At 39.4% G+C, this 26,852-nt stretch overlaps 1 protein-coding gene across 2 annotated transcripts in view; it reads left to right on the top strand.

Moving 5' to 3' along the window:
- The window catches only part of TMEM108 (transmembrane protein 108), a 307,039-nt gene that overhangs the window by 147,634 nt on the left and 132,553 nt on the right, over positions 1–26,852 (top strand). Inside the window, exon 3 of one of the 2 annotated variants that reach the window (XM_073569551.1) lies at positions 18,794–18,875. In XM_073569551.1, the coding sequence (XP_073425652.1) occupies positions 18,836–18,875 (40 nt within the window). In that variant the 5' untranslated portion in view covers positions 18,794–18,835. Of the gene's footprint in view, positions 1–18,789; positions 18,876–26,852 lie in introns of both variants that reach the window. The other variant, XM_073569543.1, reaches the window with a different exon arrangement.

Here is a 26,852-nt window from a genome sequence, read left to right as displayed (position 1 = left end):
TGACACTTAATTAATGTTTGTTTCATCAAATAAAAGCACCAGAGTCAACAGACCATTTTCCAGTATCAGTAGTCTACTATGCAAACGATCTAAAAATAGATTGAACATGCTATCTTTGCCAGTGGCTCTAAAGTGTCTACATAGTGTCTACACAGTCATGTGGGACAATATGACTTGAACTATCATTTCTTGCCAGTCATTTAGATGCAAAGTTCTCGTCAATTCTTAGCAATCCTTTCATCAGTATTATATTTCTGAAAATACAGCCGCCACTTTTTATACTGTTATTTGTGCCATTCTTAAAGGGAAATGGTAAAAACCTGAAGTTTTCAACGTGTTTCATAGAGGAATTAGTTGTGACTTTTTTTTTTATTGACTGGTGTTCAATTTTACGTCATCGAGGGTTTGGCCACATAGTATTAAGCAACAGAAAGTAAGCTGAAATATAGATAATTGAAATAATCTCTAACAGCACCAAAGTAAGAATGATTTCAGAACTAGAAGGGACAGATTCATTAAAGTGTTTACATCAGAAACACCTGTATTTTTTGGCTTTAAACTGGATAAAGAACAACCAAACTGTTAAAAAGGTGAGGTTGTGAAAAAATAATTTCATGTCATTCAGAATGGCAAGATTTGCAATCCCAGGGCTGTGATGTGGTGGAATAACGAGTGATGCCCAGCACCCAATCACCGCTGGCGTCACTGTCTCCTCCTTCGGACAAAATAAACATGAAGAGGAATTCAGGGATCAGCTGGAGCCCAGACTTCCTCTTCATATTCAGTTTGACCGAAGGCGGAGACAGTGACGCCAGCACTGTCTGAGTGCCGGCGTCACGTGTCACAACACCACATCACAACCCCAGGGAGAGCGAGTGCCGACACCTAGGGAACGGCGCTGGCACGGGAGGTGAGTATAGGTTCTCTTATTTAGTGGTGACACAACATTTAGTTTAAGAAGGGGTTATCCTAGTAGTAGTACCACGTGTCTGGTAAGCTTTACTGCTGACCCTATATGTCCTTGAAGCATTTTGCGTGAATAAAACATTCACTGTTCATGGATCTGAATTTCCTTAATTTCACATTGCACACGCTTTGATGCGGCATTTCCATGCTACGAAGAACCCCAGGATGAAAATCTCAGTGAGCTGGACTTTACTTCTCTTATACCCAGCTACACCATCTACTTTCAGAAAAGTCTGGCCATAAGTGGTGTTTATGGGAAAAATTAAGGCCAAAAGAACATGCATTCGACATGAAAACAGCAAAGTCAACTTTGCATGAAAACATAGGAATTTGAGGACAGGAAAAATGTCAGCAAGTGTTCTAGAATGAATCAACATTTAAAATATTTGGCTGTAAAAGAAGACAAGGGCTGGAGAGAGGTTATGTAATGAATGTCTGCAGACGGCAGTGAAGCATGCTGGAGGTTCTTTGAAAGTTCAAGACTGCATTTCAGCAAATGAAGCTGGAGAATTGATCTGGATTAATGTTGCCCTCAATGCTGAGAAATACAGCATTTACTTATCATTTATATATCATTATACAGCATTTACTTATCCACCCATGAGGTATCTGATTGGGTACAAATTTATTCTGCAGCAGGATGACCCCAAACATATAGGCAATGAACTCTCTTCAGCATAAAAAAAGAATAAGGTCCTGGAAGTGATGACTCCTGCAGAGACCTCATGTCAATATCATTGACTCTGTATGAGATTACATGAAGAGACAGAATGGCTTGCACAAACCTACATCCACTGAAGATCTGTGATTAATTCTTCAAGATGTTTGGCACAACCACTGCGGCAGATTCTGTCAAAAACTGTGTGTAAGTATACCTAGAAGAATTAATGCTGGTCAAAAGCCAAAAGGAGGTCACACCAAATATTTTTTTGACTTGAATTTCTCTCTTGTCTATTCACTTTGCATTTTGTTAATTAACACAAATAAACTATTAACACTTCAAATTTTGAAAGAATTCTACTTTGCAGCATTTTTTCCACAACTGATTAAAATGTCATCAGAACTGTATATATATATATATTATCTATAAGTCAGAAGGCATCAGATAATTAGGTGGAAATTCAGAGAAGAAATGTTACATTTCTGCTGCAAATTTGAAGGTCCCAATTTGATGCCTATCACCCTTAAAGGGGGTATCTGGGACTTTGCAAAAATCAAAAAATGTATCTAAGAACTAACAGGCAGGTAATTACAACTTATCTGCCGGTTTTGCAGGGTACCTTTTTCCCCAGCACAGAGCAGTCACATACTACTCCTGCCAGGAATTCAGCTGCCTGTGCTGACACCACGGTGTGGGACTTACGAGGTCATTCTGATTGACAGATGGCTCCCCCAGTTAGGCAGAGGGGATCCGGCTGTCAAACAGAATGACCTCGAAAGTACCGCTCTGTCAGCAGAGTGGAGCGCAAAAGAAGCCTCTGCTCTGTAGACGTCAACAGAGGCTACTGAATCCCCGGCAGGAATGGTCTGAGACCGCTCTGTGCCAGGGAAGAACAGAGTTGTGCACAACAGGCCAGTAAGTTTCAATTACCTGCCTGTTAGTGCTTAGATACATTTTTTGTAAAGTCCCAGATACCCCCTTTAATGCCATGGTGTACAGTTTAACACATTTAAGGAAAAAGAGTGCAGCTGAAGATTTTTTCCTGGAGGTTTGCATGTGCATACTATATTGATAAATTATGTTGCTGTCTTTGACAAATGTAGACTTTTAATTCTGCTGTTATTCTTTATAGCCTTTAAGTGTCCATTAGTGTTTGGTAAACCAAATAATTTAAAAATAATGCAATATAACTCATTTTGTAGCTTTCCTGTTCCCTTAAACAGATCCACCAGCAAAGCGAGTTGGAATATGTTAAATTGGTCATTAGAATAAATGATAAATATATGCATGTATGCCAGTTAAGAGTAATGTGTTTTAATATGTACAAAATTCAATTCATAACAAATCTGTTTTTTTAATTGATTACTTGAGACTTGCTATGCTAATTTTTAAAACACATGGGATGTTTAGTACAGTAAATTAATTCTGCCAGTTTAGCGTCTCTGAATGTTCAAAAACTGTTTTGCAATTTTCTGCCTTCTCCAGCAATTATCCACGAAAATGTCCTTCTGAAAGAGAATGGGGAATGAGTATCAGCTTCTTAGAATTGGGCCTTTTTCTTTTCATGTGGTGGGATGAAAGGTTTGAAAACAGTTTTGCCATATTTAAAATTAAGTACATTTGCATATTTTGCAATCAGAAGCAGTTCGTTAGCCATGCAAATATTCACATATTCCTGAACTTTACTATATTCATCTGATGTTGCATTGATGTGGCGCTACAAAATAAGAGTTTGTATGTAATATAAGGTAAAGGGTTTTTTTCACATTTGCAAAAAAACAGTGTCAAATTTTTAGCTAGCACCTACAGATGGTTTTAAAACTGCGAACCTCCTGCAACAGTAGGTTCCAAATTATTTATTTAAAATTCCATTTGGGCTAAAGGGGGTTTTACACTAAGCGATATCGCTAGCAATATCGCTAAAACGTCACTGGTTTTGTGACGTTATAGCGATATCGCTAGTGATATCGCTATGTGTGATACTTACCAACGACCGGCTCCCCCGCTGTCCATCGCTGATCGCGCGAGAATGTCCGGCTCCATTTCTCGTCATCTGCTTCCTGCTGAGACTTCCTGCTGTGACGTCCAGCGACGCGTGGAGGCGGGCGGGAGGACGCAGGATCGCTGTGTGTGAATGGTAAGTATCGTGCGCTGCGTCGCTGCTGCATCGCTGTGAGATCTTTCTGTATGAAAGCTCACTAGCGATCATTTAGCGATGCACCAGCGATCCTGACCGGGTCGGATCGCTGGTTGGATCGCTGGTGCATCGCTAAATGTAAAAGAGCCTTAAGCCATCATTTTATGATAAGGATCAGTGTGAGATATACATATAGATATAGAGCCTTGTGGCTTCATTCCTATTAATGAAGTGAAGGGACGGTACCAGGAACAAATGTGGATAGGCTGGAAAACTCCTTTAACTGTCCTACTTACAATATTTACGTACCTGTTTAATATAATATCAAATATTTATCTTAGGCCTCTTTCACATGTCCGTGTCTCCGGTACGTGTGGTGGCAGTTTTCACATGCACCGGAGACACGTACTCACGTAGACCCATTCAAATGAATAGGTCTGCACATGTCAGTGTGTTTCCACAGACCGTGTGTCCGTGGGCAAAACACGCTGACATGTCCATTTTTTGCCGTCACCACGGACAGCAAAACGTACCGCACACGTGCACACAAAGAACACACATTGATGTCCTCCGTGTGCACGGACAGCCGCTGCGGAAGAAGCGCTACTGTAAAGCGCTGTTTCCCTGTGGGAGGTGCTGAACGCGACTCTTATTCTCCCCTGCTCTGCTGGTGGTCGGCGAGAGCAGAGGAGAATGAATGAATGAATGAAAAACCCAACGTGGGTTCCCCTATGTTTTTGAACCAACCTGGCAAAACTCACAGGTGCGGGCTGCTATTCTCAGGCTGGTACAGGGCCATGGATATGGCCCCCCCAGCCTAAAAACAGCAGCCCGCAGCTGCCCAGAAAAGGCGCATCTATTAGATGCGCCAATTCTAGAGCTTTGCCCAGCTCTTCCCACTTGCCCTGTAGCATTTCCCGGTCCCGGAGATATCAGGACTTGTTAAAGGGGCCTTATAAGAACTTTACAAAGAAACATGCAGGGTATAATTTAAAAAAGGGTTGCCAATTTTAATATTTTTTATTTTTTTTTGTGCATAAAAATAACCAATACAGCCTATCCAATACAATCCAATAACAAATACAGCCTAGGAACAGGAGAACACCAATGTGGCTAAATAAGGATGTAAAAAGGGCAATAAATAACAAGAACAATGCATTTAAGAAGCTAAAACAAGAAGGCAATGAAGAAGCATTAAAAAGTTATAGAGAAAAAAATAACTCATTGCTATGGAAAGTAAAACAAACCCCAAACTATTCTTTAATTATTTAAACAGTAAAATGATTAAAATTGATGGTTTCGGCCCTTTAAAGAACAATGAGGGTGAAATCATGGAGAGCGATGGGGAAAAAGCAAATGTTTTAAATATTTTTTTCTCAACAGTGTTCACACAGGAAAAGGACTTGCCAGGGGAAATGCAGAGTGATAATGTAAACTCCCCATTAAGTATTACCTGCCTAACCCAGGAAGAAGTGCATAACTGCCTAAGTAAGATTAAAATTGACAAATCACCAGGCCCTGATGGTATTCACCCTCGGGTATTAAGGGAGTTAAGTAATGTGATAGACAGGCCTCTATTCCTTATATTTAAAGACTCTATAGAAATAGGGTATGTTCCTTTTGATTGGCGGCAAGCAAATGTGGTACCAATATTCAAAAAGGGGTGTAAAAGGGGAACCTGGAAACTATAGGCCGGTAAGCTTAACATCTGTTGTGGGTAAAATTTTTGAAGGGTTTCTAAGGGATACCATTATGGAATATCTCAATGTTAATAAATGTTTAACTCCATATCAACATGGATTTATGAAGGATCGCTCCTGTCAAACTAACCTGATCAGCTTCTATGAGGATGTAAGCGCTCAAATGGACCAAGGAGAATCATTGGATGTCATTTATCTCGATTTCTCTAAAGCATTTGACACTGTCCCACATAAAAGATTGGTAAGTAAGATGAGAAAGCTTGGGCTAGGGGAAAATGTGTGTAGATGGGTAGGTAGCTGGCTTAGTGATAGAAAACAAAGAGTGGTTATTAATGGTGCATACTCAGATTGGGCCAGGGTTACTAGTGGGGTACCACAGGGTTCTGTATTGGGCCCCCTACTATTTAATATATTTATTAATGATCTAGTGGATGGCTTACACAGTAAAATATCAGTATTTGCAGATGATACAAAACTATGTAAGGTAGTTAACACAAAGGAGGACAGTTTGCAACTACAGACAGATTTGAGTAAATTGGAGAATTGGGCTGAAAAATGGCAAATGAGGTTTAACACAGATAAGTGTAAGGTTATGCACATGGGAAGGAGAAACAGATGCTACAATTACTTATTAAAAGGGAAACTGCTGGGGAAATCAGACATGGAAAAAGATTTAGGCATCTTAGTCAATAAGAAGCTAAATTGGAGTGCCCAGTGTCAGGCAGCTGCCACCAAAGCAAATAGGGTCTTGGGATGCATTAGAAGAGGTCTGGGGACACGAGATGAAAACATAATTCTCTGTTATGAATGGGTCACCGAGGAGAAAAAAGCAAAACAAGCTAAGTCACAGAAAACCAGAGAGGTTGGTAACTATGCAGATTGCAGATCCCTGATCTTACCACACAAATAGCAGTAGCTGTGGAGCATGCCTACGATGTTCCTAGATGCCTCGTCACGGCCGGAGGACTAAATAAGCCTAAAGCAAGAAAAGGGAAAACTACTGCCCCAGAGCAGGCCTCAAAGGAATAGATAGCCCCCACACATGTATTGACTTAATATATATGTACAAGTATATCAGAGGGCAATACAGAGATCTCTCCAATGAACTGTTTGTAACAAGGACTGTGACAAGAACAAGGGGGCATTCTCTTTGTTTGGAGGAAAGACAATTTCTGCACCAGCATAGAAGAGGGTTCTTCACGGTAAGAGCAGTGAGTCTCTGGAATTCTCTTCCTGAGGAAGTGGTGATGGCCAACTCACTGAATGAATTTAAGAAAGGAATGGATACTTTTCTTGTGAGTAACAGTATAGAAGGTTACGAATAACAATATTATAGGTAGATGGTTGACCCTGCTTAGGGGAAGGAATTTTTTTCCCTATGGAGAAAATTGGCTTCTACTCTGTGGGTTTTTTGCCTTCCCCAGGATCAACAATGCAGAACAGCTGCACTAAAAGTAGGACAACGTTTGTTGAATTTCCATAGAATCTTACCTGCCTGACTGCATTGTGCCAACTGTAAAATTTGGCAGAGGAGAGTTAATGCTATGTAATTGTTTTTCAAGGGGTGGCCCAAACTTTGTTGGAACAGTTTTAGGAAGGCCCATTACTGTTCCAGCGTGACTGAACAACTGTGCATAAAACAAGGTCTATGAAAGTATGGTTGGGTGAGTTTGGTATGGACAAGTGTTTGATTAGCACAAACATCTTTGAGATGAACTAGAATAGAGATTACGAACCAGGCCCTCTCATCCAACATCAGTTTTTAACCTCAGAAATATTCTTGATGAATTAGCAAAAATTCTCCTGAACACGCTCTCCAAAGTCTTATAGAAAATCTTCCAAGAAGAGTGGAAGTTGTTTTTGCTACAAAGAGATAACTAAATTTATATTAATGATTAAGGATTTAGAATGGGATGTATTGAAAACTACTGTAGCTTTAATGTGTAGGTGTCCCAATACTTTTGTCCATATAGTGTGTGTCTATAATGGTATTATACATTTTACAGTATTAAAACACATACATAATTATGGCCATTCATAACACCCTTTCAGATTCTACTTTTACTTGCAATCAAACCAATCATGTGCCAAATATATGTCATAACACCCATTATTTTATAGCAAGGTCTATAAAAGCATGGTTGGAGGAGTTTGGTGTATAACTAGACTTGCCAGCACACAGCTTCAGCCTCTATCCAATTGAACACCAAAACAGAGATTGTGAGTCACACCCTCTTGTCCAACATCAGTGTCTGACTTCATAAATGCTCTTTTGGATGGATAGATAAAAAATTCCCAGACCTTCCCAAAAAACATCTTCTCAGAAAAGTATAAGCAGTTTTAATAGCAAGGAGGTGACCTATAGGTGTAATATGTAGGTGTCTTAATACTTTTGTCCACACAGTACATGTCTACAATGATCTTATATATTTTACAGTATTAAAGTGCATATGTGACTATGACCAATCATAACACCCATTTGTATTCTATTTTTTCTTGCAATAAACCAGTCATGTGTGATATATGTGCATGGTGACATCAGTTACTGTATACATAATGACAATAATTGCCTGCTAGTATGATTGTGCTTTGAATCAGAAATATGTGTATTTATAGACAAATCCTTGTTCTATTTAAAACAGTTCCCTAATCGCTGGGCACTAAATTATGATACTATGTGGAAGAGCTCGATGCTCCTCTGGGAACATTTTACATTCCATGAATTCTTATTAATTGCCAAGGAAACAATTTTCCTTTCTATTCTTCATTTCTTTATCAGAATGTGGCTGAGCTGAGGGATGCAAACCCTGGCTATATATAATAACAGGAACATTTTCCATGAGACGGCAAGGTTCCCCATTAGCAGCTCTTTCTGATCTCATGCCAACAACATAAATTTTTTACCATTCAATAGAGGGCCATTGAGTATCTGCTGTTGTGCGCAACACTAGTTTCTGTCCTGCTCTATGCTCATAGTCAAACTGCCTATCCTTAATGCAACATCATGAAAAAATGTTTTAGTTGCAATTTTTCAAAATTACAAAAAAGCAGTTTTGCTGAAATCTTTAAATAGCAGGTAAAACAATTTGACTGGAATTGCCGAACAACACAAAACAATGCAGTTTTACAGCAAAAACAATGCACTTTTGTCACGATTTCACTAAACACGGCAAAAAAATGCACCTAAAAGATATATTCTCTTGTTATTAAATTGCTATAGCGAAAACAAGCATGTTTTCTATTGACTTGCTTTTTCTCTCTGCTTTCATTCTCCTAAAATCAAAGCTTTTATCTTTCATAGTGCACAGCTGTTTTTCATGCAGCTTTGTCACTAGTGCCTGGTTTATTGTGCACAGTACTCACATTCCAGGAGAGGAGTTAACTCCTAATATCACAACCACCTCTGTCCAACCCATTAATTTCCACAAGGCAGTTATTTGCTCACCTCCCTATCAGCTCCTGACAAGCTGTTGTTATAAATATTGTAAAGTCATCAGTCCACAACATAGAGCAGTTCTCTTAATCATGGCTCTCACCGAGCCACGTGCTTCTTAATACACTGACAAGCAAAAGGGTAATAATGTTTTGAACTTTTAACTTTCAGACTCCATAACTCACCATCCACTACTGCTTCAAACATGAGACTACCATAATTTTATAAACATCTTGGCTATCTCATACATAAATTTGAAATCATCCTTGTTACCAGAAAATATATCTGGCAATTTAACCGGGGATTCAGGTGGGACTAAAATGACATCTCTATTCCCCACCTGCTGGAAGCCTGTGGAAAGTACCCCCTGAACTGAGTCCTCTACCCGCCATTGGGACTGGGCCGGAGCTTAGCGTTCCAAACTAAGCTTCTGCAGTGACTGAGTCAAGCATTTCACCTGCTCAGATAAAGCACACATTGGGTCCATGCTGCAGAAGTGAGGAGAGAAAAAAAAATCGTAGGCCAGTTATAATGTCAGGAACACCGCACTGAACTTGCTCACTGAGCCAGTGCGCGTGTCCTGAGTAAAGCGAAACAGTGCTCAAAGATACCTGTGGAGCGGGCAGCAACCGAGTAGATGCGTACTTCAGAGCCGCAGGACCTGAAGCACGTGACTGCTAGAGGCGTGGCCTAAACTCCACAGAGCTAGGAGCTGCAAGAGAATTCCTAGCAGAGTAACTGCGAGACAAAGTTACCAAGGGGCATAGACAGGGAGAATAGTCGGGACGTAGCCAATGAGTCACACACAGAGATAGCTGCAAGGTACCAAAGGGGCGAGCAGAGAGTAGTCAGGTCACAGGCAATGAGTCATACACAGATAATAACGCAGTACAAAATCAACAGGCAAACTCACAATGGGAAACAGAGCCGGGTCAGAACCATATAAACAAGCTATAGCAACACACAGGCACACGGGGGTCAGCACACTAGGCCAAAGGCAAAAGTATAACTGGCAGGGATGGAAGCTTCCCAGGGGTTTAAGAAGCTCTCCCAGAACCAGAAAGAGGCCGCAATCATTAACCCCAAGTGTGCAGGTCAAAACCTGCACAGCTCCAGACATTAACCTCCGGTGTGCAGCTCAAAAACCTGCACTGGGATCATGACACTCCCATTCTGTATATGCTTGTTTCATTTTTAATGCCTAGATGTAGTACTTTGCATTTTTCCCTGTTAAAAACCATTCTGTTAGTTGCTGCCCACTGCTCCAGTTTATTTATATCTTTTTGAATCCTCTCTCTCTTCTCTAGTATTAGCTATCCCACCTAGCTTTGTGTCATCAGCAAATTTAATCAGTTTACCCTCAATTCCTTCATCTAAATCGTTGATAAAGATGTTGAACAATACAGGGCCCAGGACAGAGCCCTGTGGTACCTGTAGGGATGTGACTCGCTTAGGTGCAGCGGGAGACCAATATGAGACAGGTTCTTCCAAAGTTCTTGTGGTTTAGTCACGTCATAAACGCACAAGGCAGCATAACACCAAAAGGAACCTTTAGCTCAGGCAAAAGAACACAAATGTCCGTGGTTGTAGACTCAGACCAGGAGTCTCAGCACACATGGGAGGCTTAGTCCTCCCCACACAGAACTCCCTGGTTCAGGAGCAGGCCACATTATAAGGCTGTAGCCACACCCACGAACCCAGCAGATGACTGGTCACCTGACTGTGACCTCACCACAGGTCCTTCAAACAACAACAATAATATCTGGTATGCTTTACTTATGCCTTACATTATAGAGGCAAGCCATTTATAAGGCACATATCTCCCATCGATTACACGACCCTTAGCCCTGCCACATACCCCACTTGAGACATTCTTCCAACTGGATGTGCAGCCATTTACGATCACTCTTTGGGTCCAATCACTAAGCCAGTTATGAATCCGCCTAACAGTTACCTTGTCCATTCCATACTTAGTCATTTTTTCAATAAGGATGGTGTGAGATACTTTGTCAAATGCTTTGCTGAAGTCAAGATATACTATATCTACAGCATTTCGTTGATCCACCCAATCAGTGATTCTGTCATAGGAGGAAATTAAGTTAGTCTGACATGACTTATTATATTAGTTACAAACCCATGCTGATTCTGTTTAATCACTTCATTCTTATCCAGGTACTTACATACATGTTGTTTAATAATTTGTTCAAAGATCTTTCCTGGTATAGAAGTCAGACTCACTGGGCTATAGTTGCCAGGATCCACCTTCTTCCCCTTTTTGAAGATAGGAACAACATTTGCTCTTCTCCAGTCTTCTGGGACTTCTCCTGTTCTCCAAGAATTTTCAAAGATTATGGAGAGGGCTTCAAAAATTTCTTCTGCCATCTCCTTGAGTACTCTGGGGTGTAATTCATCTGGACCTGGAGACTTGAATTAATTTAGGTTAGCTAAGTGTTTCCTCACTATATTTCTGTTTATAGATATCCTGGATTCTTCTATTCCCTTAACAGGACAGTGAAGAACAGTTGATGTTACATTTCCTTTCTGAGAGAAAACAGATGCAAAATAGGAATTTAAAAGTTTGGCCTTCTCAACACCCTGTCTTACCATTTCATCATTTTCATCCTGCAAAAATCCTATAGCATCTTTGACTTTTCTTTTACTTTTGACATATCCCCAAAATCCTTTATTATTGCTTTTGACGTCTCTTGCAAGTCTCAATTCATTGTCAGCTTTAGATAATCTGATTTGTGACCTGCAAGTTCTGCAGACAGCATTATATTCTTCTTTAGATGTGCCTCCCTCTTTCCATTTCATAAACATTTCTTTCTTCCTTTTTAGCATGTGCTTAAGTTCTGTTTTCATCCATCCTGGTTTCCTTAAATGCTTCCTAGTCTTCCCTTTTTTCAGAATTGTTAACAATTGTGCTTTGAGAATTTCATTTTTCAAGGTTTCCCATCCTTCCTGGACATTTTTGTCCTTCAGGATATCCAGCCATTGGATTCCTCCAATTCTCTTTCTGAATCCCTTAAAATCTGCCTTTCTGAAATCTAACCTTGACGTCTGAGTCTTCACAGGTCTTCCTCCTCTAGTTATCCAAAATTCTAAAATAGCAGTATTGCTTTAAACAAGGAGGAGTGGATCCCAGCCACTTTTACCTCCTCAACCATTTCCTCCCTGTTTATAAGGATTAGATCCAAGGTAGCAGTTCCCCTTTTTTTCTCCCCTACCTTTTGGAAGATAAAGTTGCCAGCAAGAGAGGATAAGAATTTCCTTGACCTGTTAGTTTTTCCTGAGAGATTCCCAACAAATGTCAGGATAGTTGAAATCTCCGATGACAACTATGTCATAGTTTTTGGAGAACTTGGCCATTTGATGCATAAAGAGTTCATCCATATCTTCAGCTTGCACAGGCGGCCTGTAGTAAATGCCTACAATGGTGTCCTTTCCATTGTTCTGTCCTTGTATTCTTACCCACACAGTTTCCACAGAACTCCCAGTCTCTGAAGCTTCAATCTCTGTGCAGATATACGCGTTTCTAACATACAATGCGACACCTCCTCCTCGTTTGTCAAGTCTGTTTCTAGAAAATAAGTTGTATCCTTCTAGCCTCGTATTCCAACCATCTCTAGCAAGTAGTCCATCATATAGGTAAATTCACTCCGTGATCCAGAAATCCAAATTCTTTCTGACAGCACCATCGACGTAGCCAGTTGTTCACCTGAAGAATCTTACTCCACCTCCTTGTTCCATGGCCATCCACTGGGAGGATGGAAGAGAAGACCACCTGCGCTCCCAGTTCTTTCACTTTCTTACCTAAGTCTTCAAAGTCTCTGCAGATGGTTTCCACCTCATTTCTTGCTGTGTCATTTGTCCCCACATGTATTAGCAGGAATGGGTAGTCATCTGTAGGTGTGAAGAGCCCTGATATCCTGTCAGACACAACTTTAATTTTTGCACCTGGAAGACAGCACATTTCTCTTGAGGTTATATCCGGTCTGCAGATAGCTGCCTCTGTTCCTCTCAACAGGGAATCCCCCATGACCACCACTCTCTGTTTCTTCTTCACAACATTTTTCTTTCTCCATCCAGGAGGACTCTGAGGGCATACAAAGTTGTTCTTTGTGGGTAAAGTGTTATCTTGATGTATTTCTTCATCGTTCTCCTGTGTAAGAGCCTGGTACTGGTTCCTTAGCAGTATGGGCGCTGACTGCCTCCCTATCCTCCTGTTTCTCTGGGTCACATGTTTCCATTCCTCTGAATCTTCAGGTGCACTTCGAATTTCTTCTCTTTCTGTAACATGAAGAGATAATTTTGCTCTGTCTAAGAACTCTTCACCTTCCTTAATGATCTTCAATGTAGTTAACCTCTCTTCGAGATTTTGCAACTTTTCCTCCAACAGGGACACAAGCTTGCATTTGTGGCATGTGAAGTTAGGCTTTTCCACTGGTAAGTCTGTGAACATGTAGCAAGAAATGCAGCTCACCAAATGGCTCCTGGCCTCTTCCATATTGTTATTGTTAGAGATTTCAAAGCGATGAAAAAATGATCCAAAATTCGGCGCGCGGTTTACCTATTTCCTCTTTTCAGCTGCAACGGCCAAAATCCAGTGATCGTTGAGCTCGCGGAGACTCTCCACTTATCCCAGAAGGCACTAGGAATATGCAAATTCTCTCCTCAGGACTCTTCTCTTGGTTTACCGATTTCCTCTTTTCAGCTGCAACGGCCAAAATCCAGTGATCGTTGAGCTCGCGGAGACTCTTCACTTATCCCAGAGGGCATTGGGAATATGCAAATTCTCTCCTCAGTACTCTTCCCCTGGTTTTGATAGAGTGGATAGACATCTCAGGGAGAGACATACACTGACTATGCCCTCTGCTGTTCTTCCTACGGAGGAGGTCGCACAGGTGGTGTCAGACAAACCCATGCAGTTGGGGGGTGTCTTATCTCATACTAGGTTGCCTGCAGTTCACTGTGAGATGGGAGCATGTTTTTACTGTGGATCATTATATTAAAGTCTGTCCATCTTACGCCAAAATAAGTACTCCATCACAAAAGCGTTCCCCTGGTCTTTTGGAGGAAGACAACCAGGGTGTGTACATTTCATCCACTTTTACATCTCAGTTTACCATTTCAGCTGAAATTGTGATTGGTGGGAAAACTGAGACTGTTCCGTTTCTTGTGGATAGTTGAGCTGGAGTCAGTTTGGTACATTCTCACTTTGCTCAGACCCATGGTCTAATCAGTAGGAAGATAGCGAGATCCATTCCTACTTGTGCTATTGATTCCGTTCCTCTCAGCCAGAAGAGTTTGACCCAAGTCATACATAATGTGAACTTACACATAGGGTCTCTTCATGAAGTGTTCCTGTTGTACTACATCTTGGAGGATATGTCTACTCCTATTGTCTTAGGTCTTCCCTGGCTAAAAAAAACACAATCTAGTCATTGCATGGTGGTCCGAAGAGGTAGTCAGTTGGGGCAAGTTTTGTAAAAACTGTTGCCTGGGTGCTACGATCTCTGCCGTCTTTGTTAAATCTACCCCTTATTCTCCGGTGAAGGTAGCTAAGGTGCTACCAGAGAATAGGGGCAAGACTCTACCTATTCCTCAGGTAAACTCTGAATCCCGGTGTTCTCCATTGAAGATTGGTCAGGGGAGGGTTGTGGTTCCCTCTGAATATCCTGAGGATAACAGTTTTTTGACACGAGGGACGCCTATGCTGTCTGTCCTTTAAGGTGATTACCAAACGTAAAAATGGTAATAAAAGTTCAGGTCCGGACCTGTATGTGAATGAGTACATGTGGGTGTCCACTAAAAACATGAAGTGGAAGTACACATTTGAGACTTGGAGTTCTAGGGTGATTGGGCAGTATAAGGTGGTGGCCGTTCTCTGCCCTGGGACCTTCCAGGTGGAGTTACCCTCAGTGATGCATGTACAGGCTCGGACTGGCTCATAGGGGAACAGGGGAATTACTCGGTGGGCCCTTGTGCAGATCTGGTCCCCAACCACACTGTAAGGGAAGTATTTGGCATTATTCACTCTGTACAGAAAAAAACAGCATCTCATTCATTAATAAAAAAATATAGGTAAATTTGTGAATGAGGGTGGTGTAAAATTTGTATGCAGGTGAAAAGTGGGCCCCCTTAAAGTCAATGTTACCGGTGGGCTCTTGGCACCCCAGTCCGACACTGTGCATGTACATAACTTGTTCTACAGGTTGTCTCTCAGGAGATTTGATGCACCTCTGGAGCCTACGTTATCACCATCACAATCAGATTATGATTGCTATAACCTTGTGGACCATGTGACTACGGAGGTGTATACTAGTGGGTTGATGTGTCCTTGCCGTACGTCATTTCCGGTCAAGTCTGGTCTTAAGGGTCCAGAGGCCCCTCATAGAAAGGTTAGTACTGTCACAAAACATTAAGGGATTCGTAGCAGCTCTGGGCCAGCAGAAATTTAAATGTCTACCATAGACATTCTGATGCCCTAACAGATTCTCCCAAAACATATGATGTCAGCAAAGTAGCTTCCACACAATCATATCTCCCCAGTGCCCCCATGATATTAAATTATAAATGCATACTAAAGACAGAAAAACAATTGAAAGTGAGACAATCATGCCCCCACCGTGTCTTGCCCCACAATATTATGCTCACAAAGTCCCCCACTCATTATAGTGCCCCCAAACAAGTTGTGATACTCCCAGTTCCCCCTACACAATACGATTCCTCACAGTTCCCCCACGCATTATGAAGCCTCTCATACAGTATGCCGCAAAAAGTATATTGGCTAGACATTATGTCCCCACACTATTCACCACACATGGTATGATGACCCATAATGCCCCCCACACAGTATGGTGCCCCGCCAACAAACTGGGAAAACAAATCTCCTGTCTGTACTGTGTCTCACCGGGTGCAGCAGGCATGATTTAATAATGACATCATTACTTCTGTGTCAAACCTTAGATGGCACATATGACTTCCCTCTTCACCATTATATTCAATTGCATATGGAACTAATAGTCACAATACCGGGGAAAGCAGGATATGCTGATGACATCCTGGGTCAGGGGAACAGCTCACCAAATCTGGGTGTGTTCCTCGGGATCTGTGACAGCTGAAAGGCATTATTGAATGGACATAGATGCTCTACTGTTCTGTATTATGAATAATACCTGAAGGGGAGAATACTTGTGTAATCCATCATACAATAAAGCATGGTACAATTTAATTTCACCAATTCACCAAATCTTCAATATTCTTCTCTTTAATATCAGAGGCACATTTAGGTGCAGCACAGGCTTATACTAGTTTCTTAGCACCATATTAAAGATCTGTGGACCATAAATCTGTAATGAGGCAGCGCAGTGGCTCAGTGGTAAGCACTGCAGCCTTGCAATGCTGGGAACCTGGGTTCAAATCCCACCGAGGACAACATCTGCAAGGAGTTTTGTATGTTCTTCCCGTGTTTGTGTGGGTGTCCTCTGGTTTCCTCCCACACTCTGAAGACATACTGATAGGGAATTAGATTATAAGTCTCATTGGGGACAGCAATGATAATGTATGTAAAGTGCTGCGGAATAAGATAGCGCTATATAAACAAAGCATAATATATAAGAAGGTCATAGGCAGAAGGTCTAAGTTTATGATCATAGTGTGGCTTAAACATAAAAAGAATTAGGTTTTCTAATTTACTTGAAGCTTTGCATAGTAGTTGAGAAATCTCTAAGCAGTCAGGTTCACTAACCATGCAGGTGTTAATTTTTCCAATTATATAGATATTTGTTTTCTTGATACTTGTTTTATGCTGTACATCAATGTTACACCACCTAGCAATGACAAATATTGAGACTGATGGGCAGTAAATTAATTAAATTTCCAATCACATCACTACAATGACATGCCACTTTGTAATAAAAAGCTATTGTGGGATCAATCAAGTAACCATTTAGCCATTTGGTTTGTTGATCTATGGCTGCCCTTGTGAGTAAAGTGATTCTTTAAGCATGATCATGTTCAATAATCTAATTAGCTTCTGTTGCCTGACACTATGGTAGGTAGTCTCAGAGATTACTGTCTATGAAGAAGAAAACCATGTAAAACCAACTCAATAAATTTAAATATGGTAAGTCACATAAATCATTGTAACCTGAATCTTGTAGGAGATCTCCGGACGCTCACCTTAGTAAAACGCCTGTCGTACTACAAAGAGATAAAACGTACTATAAGTAAATGATCTGTCCTGAACACAGATAAATTAGGTTACTGGTTAAATGTTCCAGCTCACTGTCATAGATCTGATTATTATTTTTTTTAGAGGTCACAGTTTTCAAAATCTACACCCTTTACTAGTACTGTCATCATCTTAGGAAGTAGTTCACAAAACAGAAGAGAGGAACAGAAATAACAATATTAATGCTGTGTTTAGACATATCGTACAGTTGAGAGAAATGTCTCTCTACCTCCAGCAGCAGAATCTATATGCACATATAATATTTAATGCAAATCACCAGGGTCATCTCACCTCTACAAAAACCTCCCCCCTTGTGAGATGTGTTTCTGTTATAAATGGAAACCACAATGCTTGGCCAGATCCATTTGATGATAGAAACTGGTGGCCCCTAAATGAAGTCAATGGGGAACATGGAGGATTGGCGGTTAGCACTGCAGCTCTGGGGTCCTGGGATCACAACCCACCAAAGGTACTACTTGTTAGGAGTTTATATGTTCTCCCCATGTTTGAGTTTGTCTCCTCTGGGTACTCCTGTTTACTCCAAAGACATTCTGATAGGGAATTTAGATTGTGAGCCCCATTGGGGACAGTGATATTGACGTCTGTAAAGCACTACAGAATATGATGGGGTTATATAAGTAACCATAATAAATACTGCAAATGGCTTTGTTAACCTTCCTGTATATGGGCACCATGAGTGAAGTGTTTTGTCACTTTTATAATATGACTGTATTACTAAGTGAAATCAATGTGGACTATCGCAGGGTTCTAAAACTAATGGAACGTGAAGCTCTAACAATATTTAGCATTTTTCTTATATTAGGTTCAATAAACAGTTGTCATTTATCTTTGGAACTAAGTAGTTAACACTGTAATTCAATGTTTTTAAGGTTCCAGACAGTATAATTTTATTTGTGCGGTATGTGTACTGAGGTGAAGATACAAATAGCAATTACTTGTAAGACTAGAACAAAAACACCTGATCATTGCAATATTCACTCATGCATACACTAACATGCGCATATTCTGTCATCCATGTGAGGGAGATTGCTCCAAGTCCATTTTAGGGAAGCTTTATTATCTATGTCACAGAGAAAGGAAAAGACAACTATTCAAATCTTTACTAAATTTGCCCTATAGATTTCTCTGTCAAAATTTAAAATCTATGTAGAACTATAGTTTTGGCAAATATTTCAAAGGTAAGCATTTACTTTTATTTTTGCAGTGCAGAATTTCAATTTGTCAAAGAGATATGATTCAATATAATTTTTTACAACGAAAGTCAAAGAGAAGAGTCTTTAAGAGAATCTTATGAGCAACGCCCCTTGGTAAAGACCATCAAAATTAGAACTAAATAAAAAAAGCCTAATATCTCTGGAAAGTATGGTGGATTTAAAAAACAAATGTAAAAAAAACCCACAACTGGCTTACTTGGGAACAGCAGTAATGAAATAAGAGGAGAAACTGGTTTCTTGCCACCTGTGACAGGTCCTCTTTAAAGAGTGGTGGTAAAAATTACAGTGTCTAGATTTTGGGTATATGATTTTATACAGTGCCAAGACTGTATTTCTAGTATTTTCCTAGGATAAAGTGACTTTTAAATCATAATTACCACCAGTTGAAAATAAACTAATGATCAATTTTCATGTCTTCTAGACAGTATGAAGAGTAAACTAGAGGACACGAAGGAGCAGATGATACCATGAAGAGAAGGTCACAGGCCCTCTGTTGCCATCTGTTAAGTAAGTAAAGATTAACTCATGGACAGCATGTTTACTTTCATTAATCTTTTCATAGATCCTGTAGAACAGAAGTGCTTCACAGCTGTAATCTCACCCGCTTGACTTAAAACATCCACGTAAAGTTATCAAGAGAAGGAATACTTTGTGCTGCACATGAGCACTATGATTTTCATATAAAGAAGATCTCAATGTAAAAAAAAGATATGTTATAGCCACCATAGTGTGTTATGATGTATTCACACTGCGGGGCTGGGAATCTGGAGCCTGCAAAACACGCAGGCGCGATAGCCTGATGTCAGTTCCCGGGCAGCGCGCACTGCGCATGCCCGAGGACTGTTGCCGGCAGGCGCCTGCGCTGTGCCATGTAACGACGACAGCAAGGCAGGAGGAGGCGGCGCAGGGCGAGCATGATTGACGGCGGGGAGGCGGCTGCTACAGGTGGATGCCCCATACCTATGGGACACATTACAGGTATGGGGACATATTTATAAAAGTTAATATTTTGGCGTTCCTGGACAGAAGAGCCACCTTCACAGAATGCAGCCTTAGTGCTGCTGAAGGTAGCTCTTTTACTTAAAAATGCCCTGGGGGGGTGACAGGTTCCCTTTAACTTATATGACCACTTCTGTTCCTTCAGTTAAGTGATTTGTGCTCGTTATAAGCTACTGAATAGTGGCTATTGTCAATATCCCAAGGTGCATATTAATCATAGGAGAGCGGAGAGGCTCAAATAAAATACAAATAACATTAAAATAAATTTAATTAATGACATCGTAAAACATAAAGTTAAAATTTAAGAAGGGTGCAAGAAAAAAAGGGAGGGACATGGGACTCAATCAATAATAATTGCTACATGATAAAAAAAATCATCATTTCCTTAATAGTGTAAAGCTCAATCAAAGAGGATACAAAAAATGAGACAAGAATTCTGTAAACTATACACATTACATGAAATCATATAATATCAGCGCTACACAGAATATTAAAGTACCTAGTGTAAAAGCATATATTACCAAAACTGTTGAATTTAGGTGGGTTCAATCATAACAAGAAAGGATTAAATTATTCATGTGATTTTTTATGTATATAAAGATAAAAGTCCAAAAGTCATGATTAAAGAAGAATAGACTGAAATTTGAGGCTGGTGTGATCAGTTGCAGAGGCTGGGATGCATTATGTGGTACATAATATCACCTTGCTATAATAGCATAACAGAATGGATACAAATGCTAAGCAGCCTATGCAAGTGAATCCAAAGCCAGGCTTGGTATAAGTCTCATATAGCGTATTACGCATAAAAGGTTTGAGCTAAAAAGATGCCAAAGATTCCCAATAGTGTACAAGTTATAAAACATATGACTATAATTTGAGACAGGCAGTATAGGTTAGGCACAAAGTTTTTACCTGGATCCAAGTAGGATGCAAAGATTTAGATGAGTCCCGTCCCTCTGCCCCGACGCGCACGTTTCGCCCAGCTTCTTCTTTAATGAATACAAAGTGATTTATGCTCATTAAAAGCTACTGACTAGTGGCTATAAATTTCAAAAGTGTTTTTATTGTCTGTTTTAGTACAACCCCAATTCAAAAAAAAAGTTCAGGCACTGTATAAAATAGAAAGAAAACAAAAGTGCAAGATTTGGAAATCTTCTACAGCTACATTTTATTCACAACAGAACATAAAACACATCAAAGGTTGAAAGTTAGACATTTGTCTATTATTTTCTTTTAAATTAGCTCATTTAGAATTTAGAAATTGATGGCAGAAAGACTTCTCAACAAAAGACAAGATTGGGAAAAAAGTTAGGACAAGGCTAGATAAGAATGTAGTATAAATGAAAAACAGCTGGAGGGACAAAACAGTGTATAAAACGATCATGTAAGAGAGGCAGAGTCTCTAATAAGCAAAGGTGGTCAGAGGTTCACCAATCTGTGAACAATTCCAAAGACATACTGATAGGGAATTTAGATTGTGAGTCCCATCGGGGACAATGCCAATAAGGTCTGTAAAGCGCTGGGGAATTAATAGCATTATATAAATGAGTATAATAAATAAAATAATTACATAAATAAATTGTGTCTGAAAATTGTGAAACAATTTGAGAAAATTGTTCCTCAACGTAAAATTGCAAAGACTTTGAATATCTCACCATCTATAATACATAAAACATACAGAGATTTTGGAGAAATCCATGTGTACATGATGGGTGCTCAGTTGGCACTGCATTAAAAACAGGTATATTTTGGTCGTGCAGATCACTGCCTGAGCTCACGAATACTTCTAAAAATTATTGTCTGTGAATACAGTTTGCTGTAAATTCAATAATAATAACACAATCCAGAAACATAGCCTTGCTCTCTGGGGCAAAGCTGATTTAAAATGGTCTAAGGCAAAATGCAAAACTGCTCTGTAGTTGGTTGGATGAATTAACATTTAATGTCCTTTAGAATTCACAAATGTCATGTCTTGTTGTCTCAAGAGGAGAGGAACCATCCACCTTGATATTATTGCACAGTTAAAAATCCTGTATCTCTGATGGTATGGGTTTGCATTAGTGCCTGTGGCAAGACAGCATACACATTTTGCTGAGGATTGTATAGAGAATTTAGAAAAAAACATGCTATCACACACATGACATGCTTCAGCAAGACAATGCTAAACCACATACATCAACCATCACAATTGCATGGCTTTACAAAAGAATAGCTTGGGAAATGACCTGGCCACCTGCAGTTAAGCACTTTCACCAATAGAAAACATTCAGCGCATTATGAAAAGAAAGATCCAGCAAAGAAGATCAAGGACTGTTGAGTATCTAGAATCCTACATCAGACAAGAATGTGACTACAATCCTCTCCCCAAGCTTCAGGGATTGGTCTCCTTACTTCCCAAGTTTAATAGACTATTGTAAAAGGAAGGGGGGATTCTACACAATGGCAAACATGACCCAACTTTTGGAGTTGTGTTACTTCCTTCAATTTCTAAATTAAATATTTTTTTTCGATTGAAATGAACAAATGTTTCACTTTCAAATTTTGACATTTGTTCTATATTCTGTTGTAACTAAAATATAGTTATAAGAGATTCCCAGATCATTGCATTCTTGTTTTCTTTGTGTTTTATACAGCTTTTCAACTTTTTGTCATTGAGGTTGCAAATACTTATATGCTTGTGCCATTCATCCGTTATACCACTTGGAAATGAAAGAATGAATAGACATCTGGTCATTACTACTGTCCTTTTGAAAACTGTCTTACACTATACAGTCTGAAATGGTTAGCAATGATTGAACAGACTGTAGGGACGCGTCCAGTTGAAAAGGGGATAATCGCACTCCACTCCTCATTCACACACATTGAGCGTTCAAAGAAAATATCCTCTAGAAGTGATAATTTATGGTGATTATAATACTTTACTAAAACAGTATTACAGATATTTCCTCTTTAATGCAAAAATATCATTACAAAAAAATCACAACCACTCTAGAGGGCTGATGATCTTCAAGGCCATAAATCATAACTATAAGCTGAATGCTACATGTAGGGGTATTTTATTAATTGTGGTGTGAACTGTGATGTGTACCATGTCCAATGTCTCCCATGGTTGTGTCTCTTTTACATACTACCTCATGTTTCACTGAAACTGCTGCATCACCTTTTTCCCTACTTTGTCTTCCATTCATAGACTAATTTTTTGGGGTGATAGAATATAGATATAGCAACCCACAATCTGGAAAAGATAAATGACAACATGGCAAATATTTACATGTACTGATTATATTAGAAAAATAACAATAGGTATCTTTAAAATATAACAATGCTTAAAAATAGTGAATAATGAACAATTATACATTGGATCACTGATATCAAATCAAGTTGAACACTAAACCGGCATAGATTAAAAGAAAGCTGTCATCAGAAAATGACCCATTTTGCTAATAAGATGTTTGTGTTACATGTATTTTTTTTAAAAATGGGTCGAGGTATGACCATTATAACTATATTATTTTGACTATATACAGTACATGTGTTATTTCCTGAAACAACAGGAAGTTGGAGTCTAAAGATGCCCCAGTGGCCAATGGGAAAATTACAAGATTTCTATTTTTTATTTTTAATACAGATTGTGATATGCAAAAAAAATTGTCAACATTTTTTTATTTTTTAAGAGATACATTTAACACAAAAACCTGGATTAAGGAATAGGCCATTTTCTGGTAATATTTCTCTTTAAATCAAGCATGTCCCTATGTCTTACATTCAGGGTGACCTGAAAACAAAATTTAAACCCCATAAGAGCCAAGCTAAAATAACTTCTAGTTTTAATGGTAAGAGAGCTACTTCTTCCTAGAATCTAATAAAGTCTGATAGTTACTTAAGTTATTACATATAAGGATTCTTAAGTAAACATTCTGGTTAAAGCTAGTCCTTAAAATGAGTATGTCGTTACAAACTGATAGTATAAACTACAATGAGTAACCGTCACGTAGGGTAGTAAGTCGCCACAATAAAAATAACAGCTTTGGAGTTCTAACCATTTTGAAGAAATTGATGTTTAATCAAACATGCTAATTAGAGTGCTTCACCTATTTGTTTTGCATCCTCCCATCCCATACTTGCGACTGACAGCAGTGACTTGACAGAGCTTTCTCTGCAGACATTGCTTGCTCCAGGCAAGCCAGAACTGTCAACAACCAGTGAGGGAGGTGGGTTATACAAAACCAGTAGGCAAAACAGTGCGCTAAGGATCCTGGCCACGCCAGCGGTGCACTGAGCACCGTAATTAGCATGTTTGATTAAACTTCAGTTTCTACGAAGGCAGCAAATAGAACATTAAATATATGATTTTTTAGGACAATATCCCTGTAAGGCTTGGTGATTAATTTGGGTTGACAGACTCCCTTTAATATGTTCCAGGTGTAACACACTTAACGCATTGCCTTAGTAACACTTGCTCATCTGTCATAATATTCATAATATTTCTTAAACTGATGACAGATAAATGTACTTTAATTACGACATTAAATTCTTTGCTATTAGTTCATCTGTTCTATTAAAAAGATTTATGTTTTTTTGCCATTTTAACCTTTCAAACATATGGCTTATTTTGCCTTTGATGAGGCAGAAATTTTTACTCTGACTATATTCTGATCACCATAGCTTTAGCTTCTTAATTTTTTTCTGTTAATGTAGCCATATAGTATCTTTTTTGTTTTGAAGTATGAGTTGTATTTTTAACCACTTGGTGACCAAGCCAATTAAAGGGTTGTCCACCCTTTGGACAAAAGTCTGCAGTCACTAGCCTTGCTCATGCTGTCAAGATTTTCTGGAATTTCCATGCTAGTCAGCGGTCCTGTTACACATACATGTGATTTTTCATACATGCTGTCACGTGCTAGTTGGCACTTGTAAATCGCAAAAATGTGGTCACATGACCACCAACCAGTACAGGGAATACTGCGGAATCTTAATGCTGTCAAAACTCAGCTACCTGCTGTCACATGGAATGACTGCAGACTTTTGTCACAAGTCTGGGCAACTGCTTTAATAACCCAAACCTATTTTTCAAATCTGACATGTGTGGCTTTATGTTGTGTTAACTCTGGAATGTTTCACAAATTTTTATGAAAAGATCTGAAGTTTGAAGAACATGTCAAAAAGTTATCAATTTTCGAATTTTGAATGTTTATACCATTAAACTACAGTAGATAGTCATTCTGCACAAAACAAAGTTATTAATTAAAATTTACCATACATGTACTTAATGTCAGCATCATTTGTCAAGTGGCTTTTTATTTTGTATTTACGTTGAAAGTTTAGCAGCAATTTTTATTATTTATTTTTCAAAGAAATTTAAAATTCCAAGTTTTTTGCAGCCCTACGAGTATACAGCATTGATGTGATTTTGAGGCATGTATTGATTGGAAAATCACTGAATGTTATAATATTTTGAAATCCTCACCTTTCAATGTGTGCAAAACTGCTGTTAGAAAGTTTGTTAATCTCCAAAGTTTAGCAAAGTGGAATGAAAAAATTAAAAATCACATTTTCCACAAAAGAATTGCTTGAGCCACAAATTTTTCTTTTTCACAAGGGATAGTAGGAGAAAATGCGTCCTACAATTTGTTATACAAATTCTCCCGCACATAGCATAACCCCATAGGTGGTCAAAATCTGCAGTTTGGGCACATGACACGGCCCAGAAGGGAAGAAGAGTTATTTCATGTTTGGAATGCAAATTTGGAATATATTGCATTCATCTTGTTGCATTTGCAGAGTTCCTGTGGTGTCAAAACAATAGATACTCCTCACAAGTGACCCCAATTTTGAAACTAGAATCCTTAAGGAATTCACCTAGGGGTAGGTTGAGCGTTGTTAACTCACCGGTTCTTCACAGAACTTTATTACATTGGCACTTAAAATTAAAAAAAAATGTTTTTGTAAGTAAAATGTTGTTTTAGCCTCAAATTTGTCATTTACACATGTTATTTATGGTTTTAACGTAAAATACAATAATCAACCCTCAGAGTTTTACACTACTCCAAATGTAAAGAGTGCAAAACATATATGTATCATGGGTTGTGGCAAAGCAGTAAGATACAAGAACTTTGGACAAGGACTCAAATACTTATAACAAATATCTGTAAAAGAAAATTCAGTCAGACCCTATGCTGTGGATATTAAAGGCGGATAATAAGGGTAATTTGAAATTTTATATACCGACTCTTTTTCATAGCATTCTAATGATCTCGAAACGATGTATATTGAGAAACTGGCTGTCAATGTCAACGAAAATTATTTAATAAAAAGTTGTATTAAAAAAGCACACCTAACAGTCAGCATTTTTGAGGTGTTTTCACAGCACATTTTATGCTTTTTTTGTGTGTGGATTACATGCATGCTTCTACAGTACATGTTTAATAAAAATTAGATTTATTCACCAAAAAAGCCAAGAAAATGCTGCAAAACCACTATTGCATTTTTTGCAGCATTTTTTTACTTTCCCATTGCTTTCTATTGGTGCTGTGGAGGACAAGACCAGTTCCTCCAACGTCACCAATGTGACGTAACTACACAGGCACAGCTCTCCGGCGCCCCCTTTGTCTCTCAGGTCAGTAAGGGAACTGCACCTGGAGCAAATGGCCGCCGGGGAGGATGTCCTGTTACCCGCTGGGTATTCTAAGATTCGTAATCAGAGTAAAAGTATCAGCCCATGATTAATTTTATGGTTTAATTGCCTTAAGGGCACACTAGATGATTACAGAAATATACAGTAAGCTATACAATGGAATTACAGTGGATTTGCAGTCGGAGTAAAATATAACAATAAGGGTACAAGACTTAGAGATATTAAGCTGGAGGTCAATTTACCGGGTTGTAGGTTGCATGCGGATGCTGGGAGCTCTGCAATCCACAGGTACAAGAATCTTAGTTGCCAGACAGACCCCAAAGCACGGGCCGCTGCTCCCCTTTGCAGATCTGTCCCCAGTTCCTTCTTAGATCATCATCGTCTGGTTCTTCTGTGAAAGAGTCAGTGTCTCTGCCATGTGCTGCTGTTCTTCAGCATGCTGGGTCCCTCCCCCTGTGTCAGAGGGTGGGCTAATAATCTCCACCCTTTAGCTCCCTGCAGAATGTATTCCCAATATCTAAGGAAGGGTGTAACTTTCTACAGCATGATCGGATCAGGACACGAGAGGTACCAGTGAATGCGGATTGTTTTGCCTGTCGTGTGGAGAGCAAACATGGCCCCACTGGGTCGCTGTGGAGGGCCAATCTCTATATTTCAGGTCCCAGAGCCCTCACCGACTCAGGAGTCGAACTGCCAGATGCGCGATTTCCTCAGGGTCACGCGGATATTTTTATGAGTCTATAACTCGAAAGGTGCGCTCATAATCCATGATCATAGGATGGAGCCGGAGAGGCTGGGAGAGACAATGGATGTGTATTTCTGTGTCTAACTGACAGGTATATTCTAATTGA

This window comes from Dendrobates tinctorius, unplaced genomic scaffold, assembly GCF_039654945.1.
Source record: "Dendrobates tinctorius isolate UK_male_01 unplaced genomic scaffold, ASM3965494v1 ptg000005l, whole genome shotgun sequence".
NCBI classification, from domain to species: Eukaryota; Metazoa; Chordata; class Amphibia; order Anura; family Dendrobatidae; genus Dendrobates; species Dendrobates tinctorius.
Note: the sequence above shows the minus strand (reverse complement) of the source record. Positions and strands in the feature narration are given on the sequence as shown.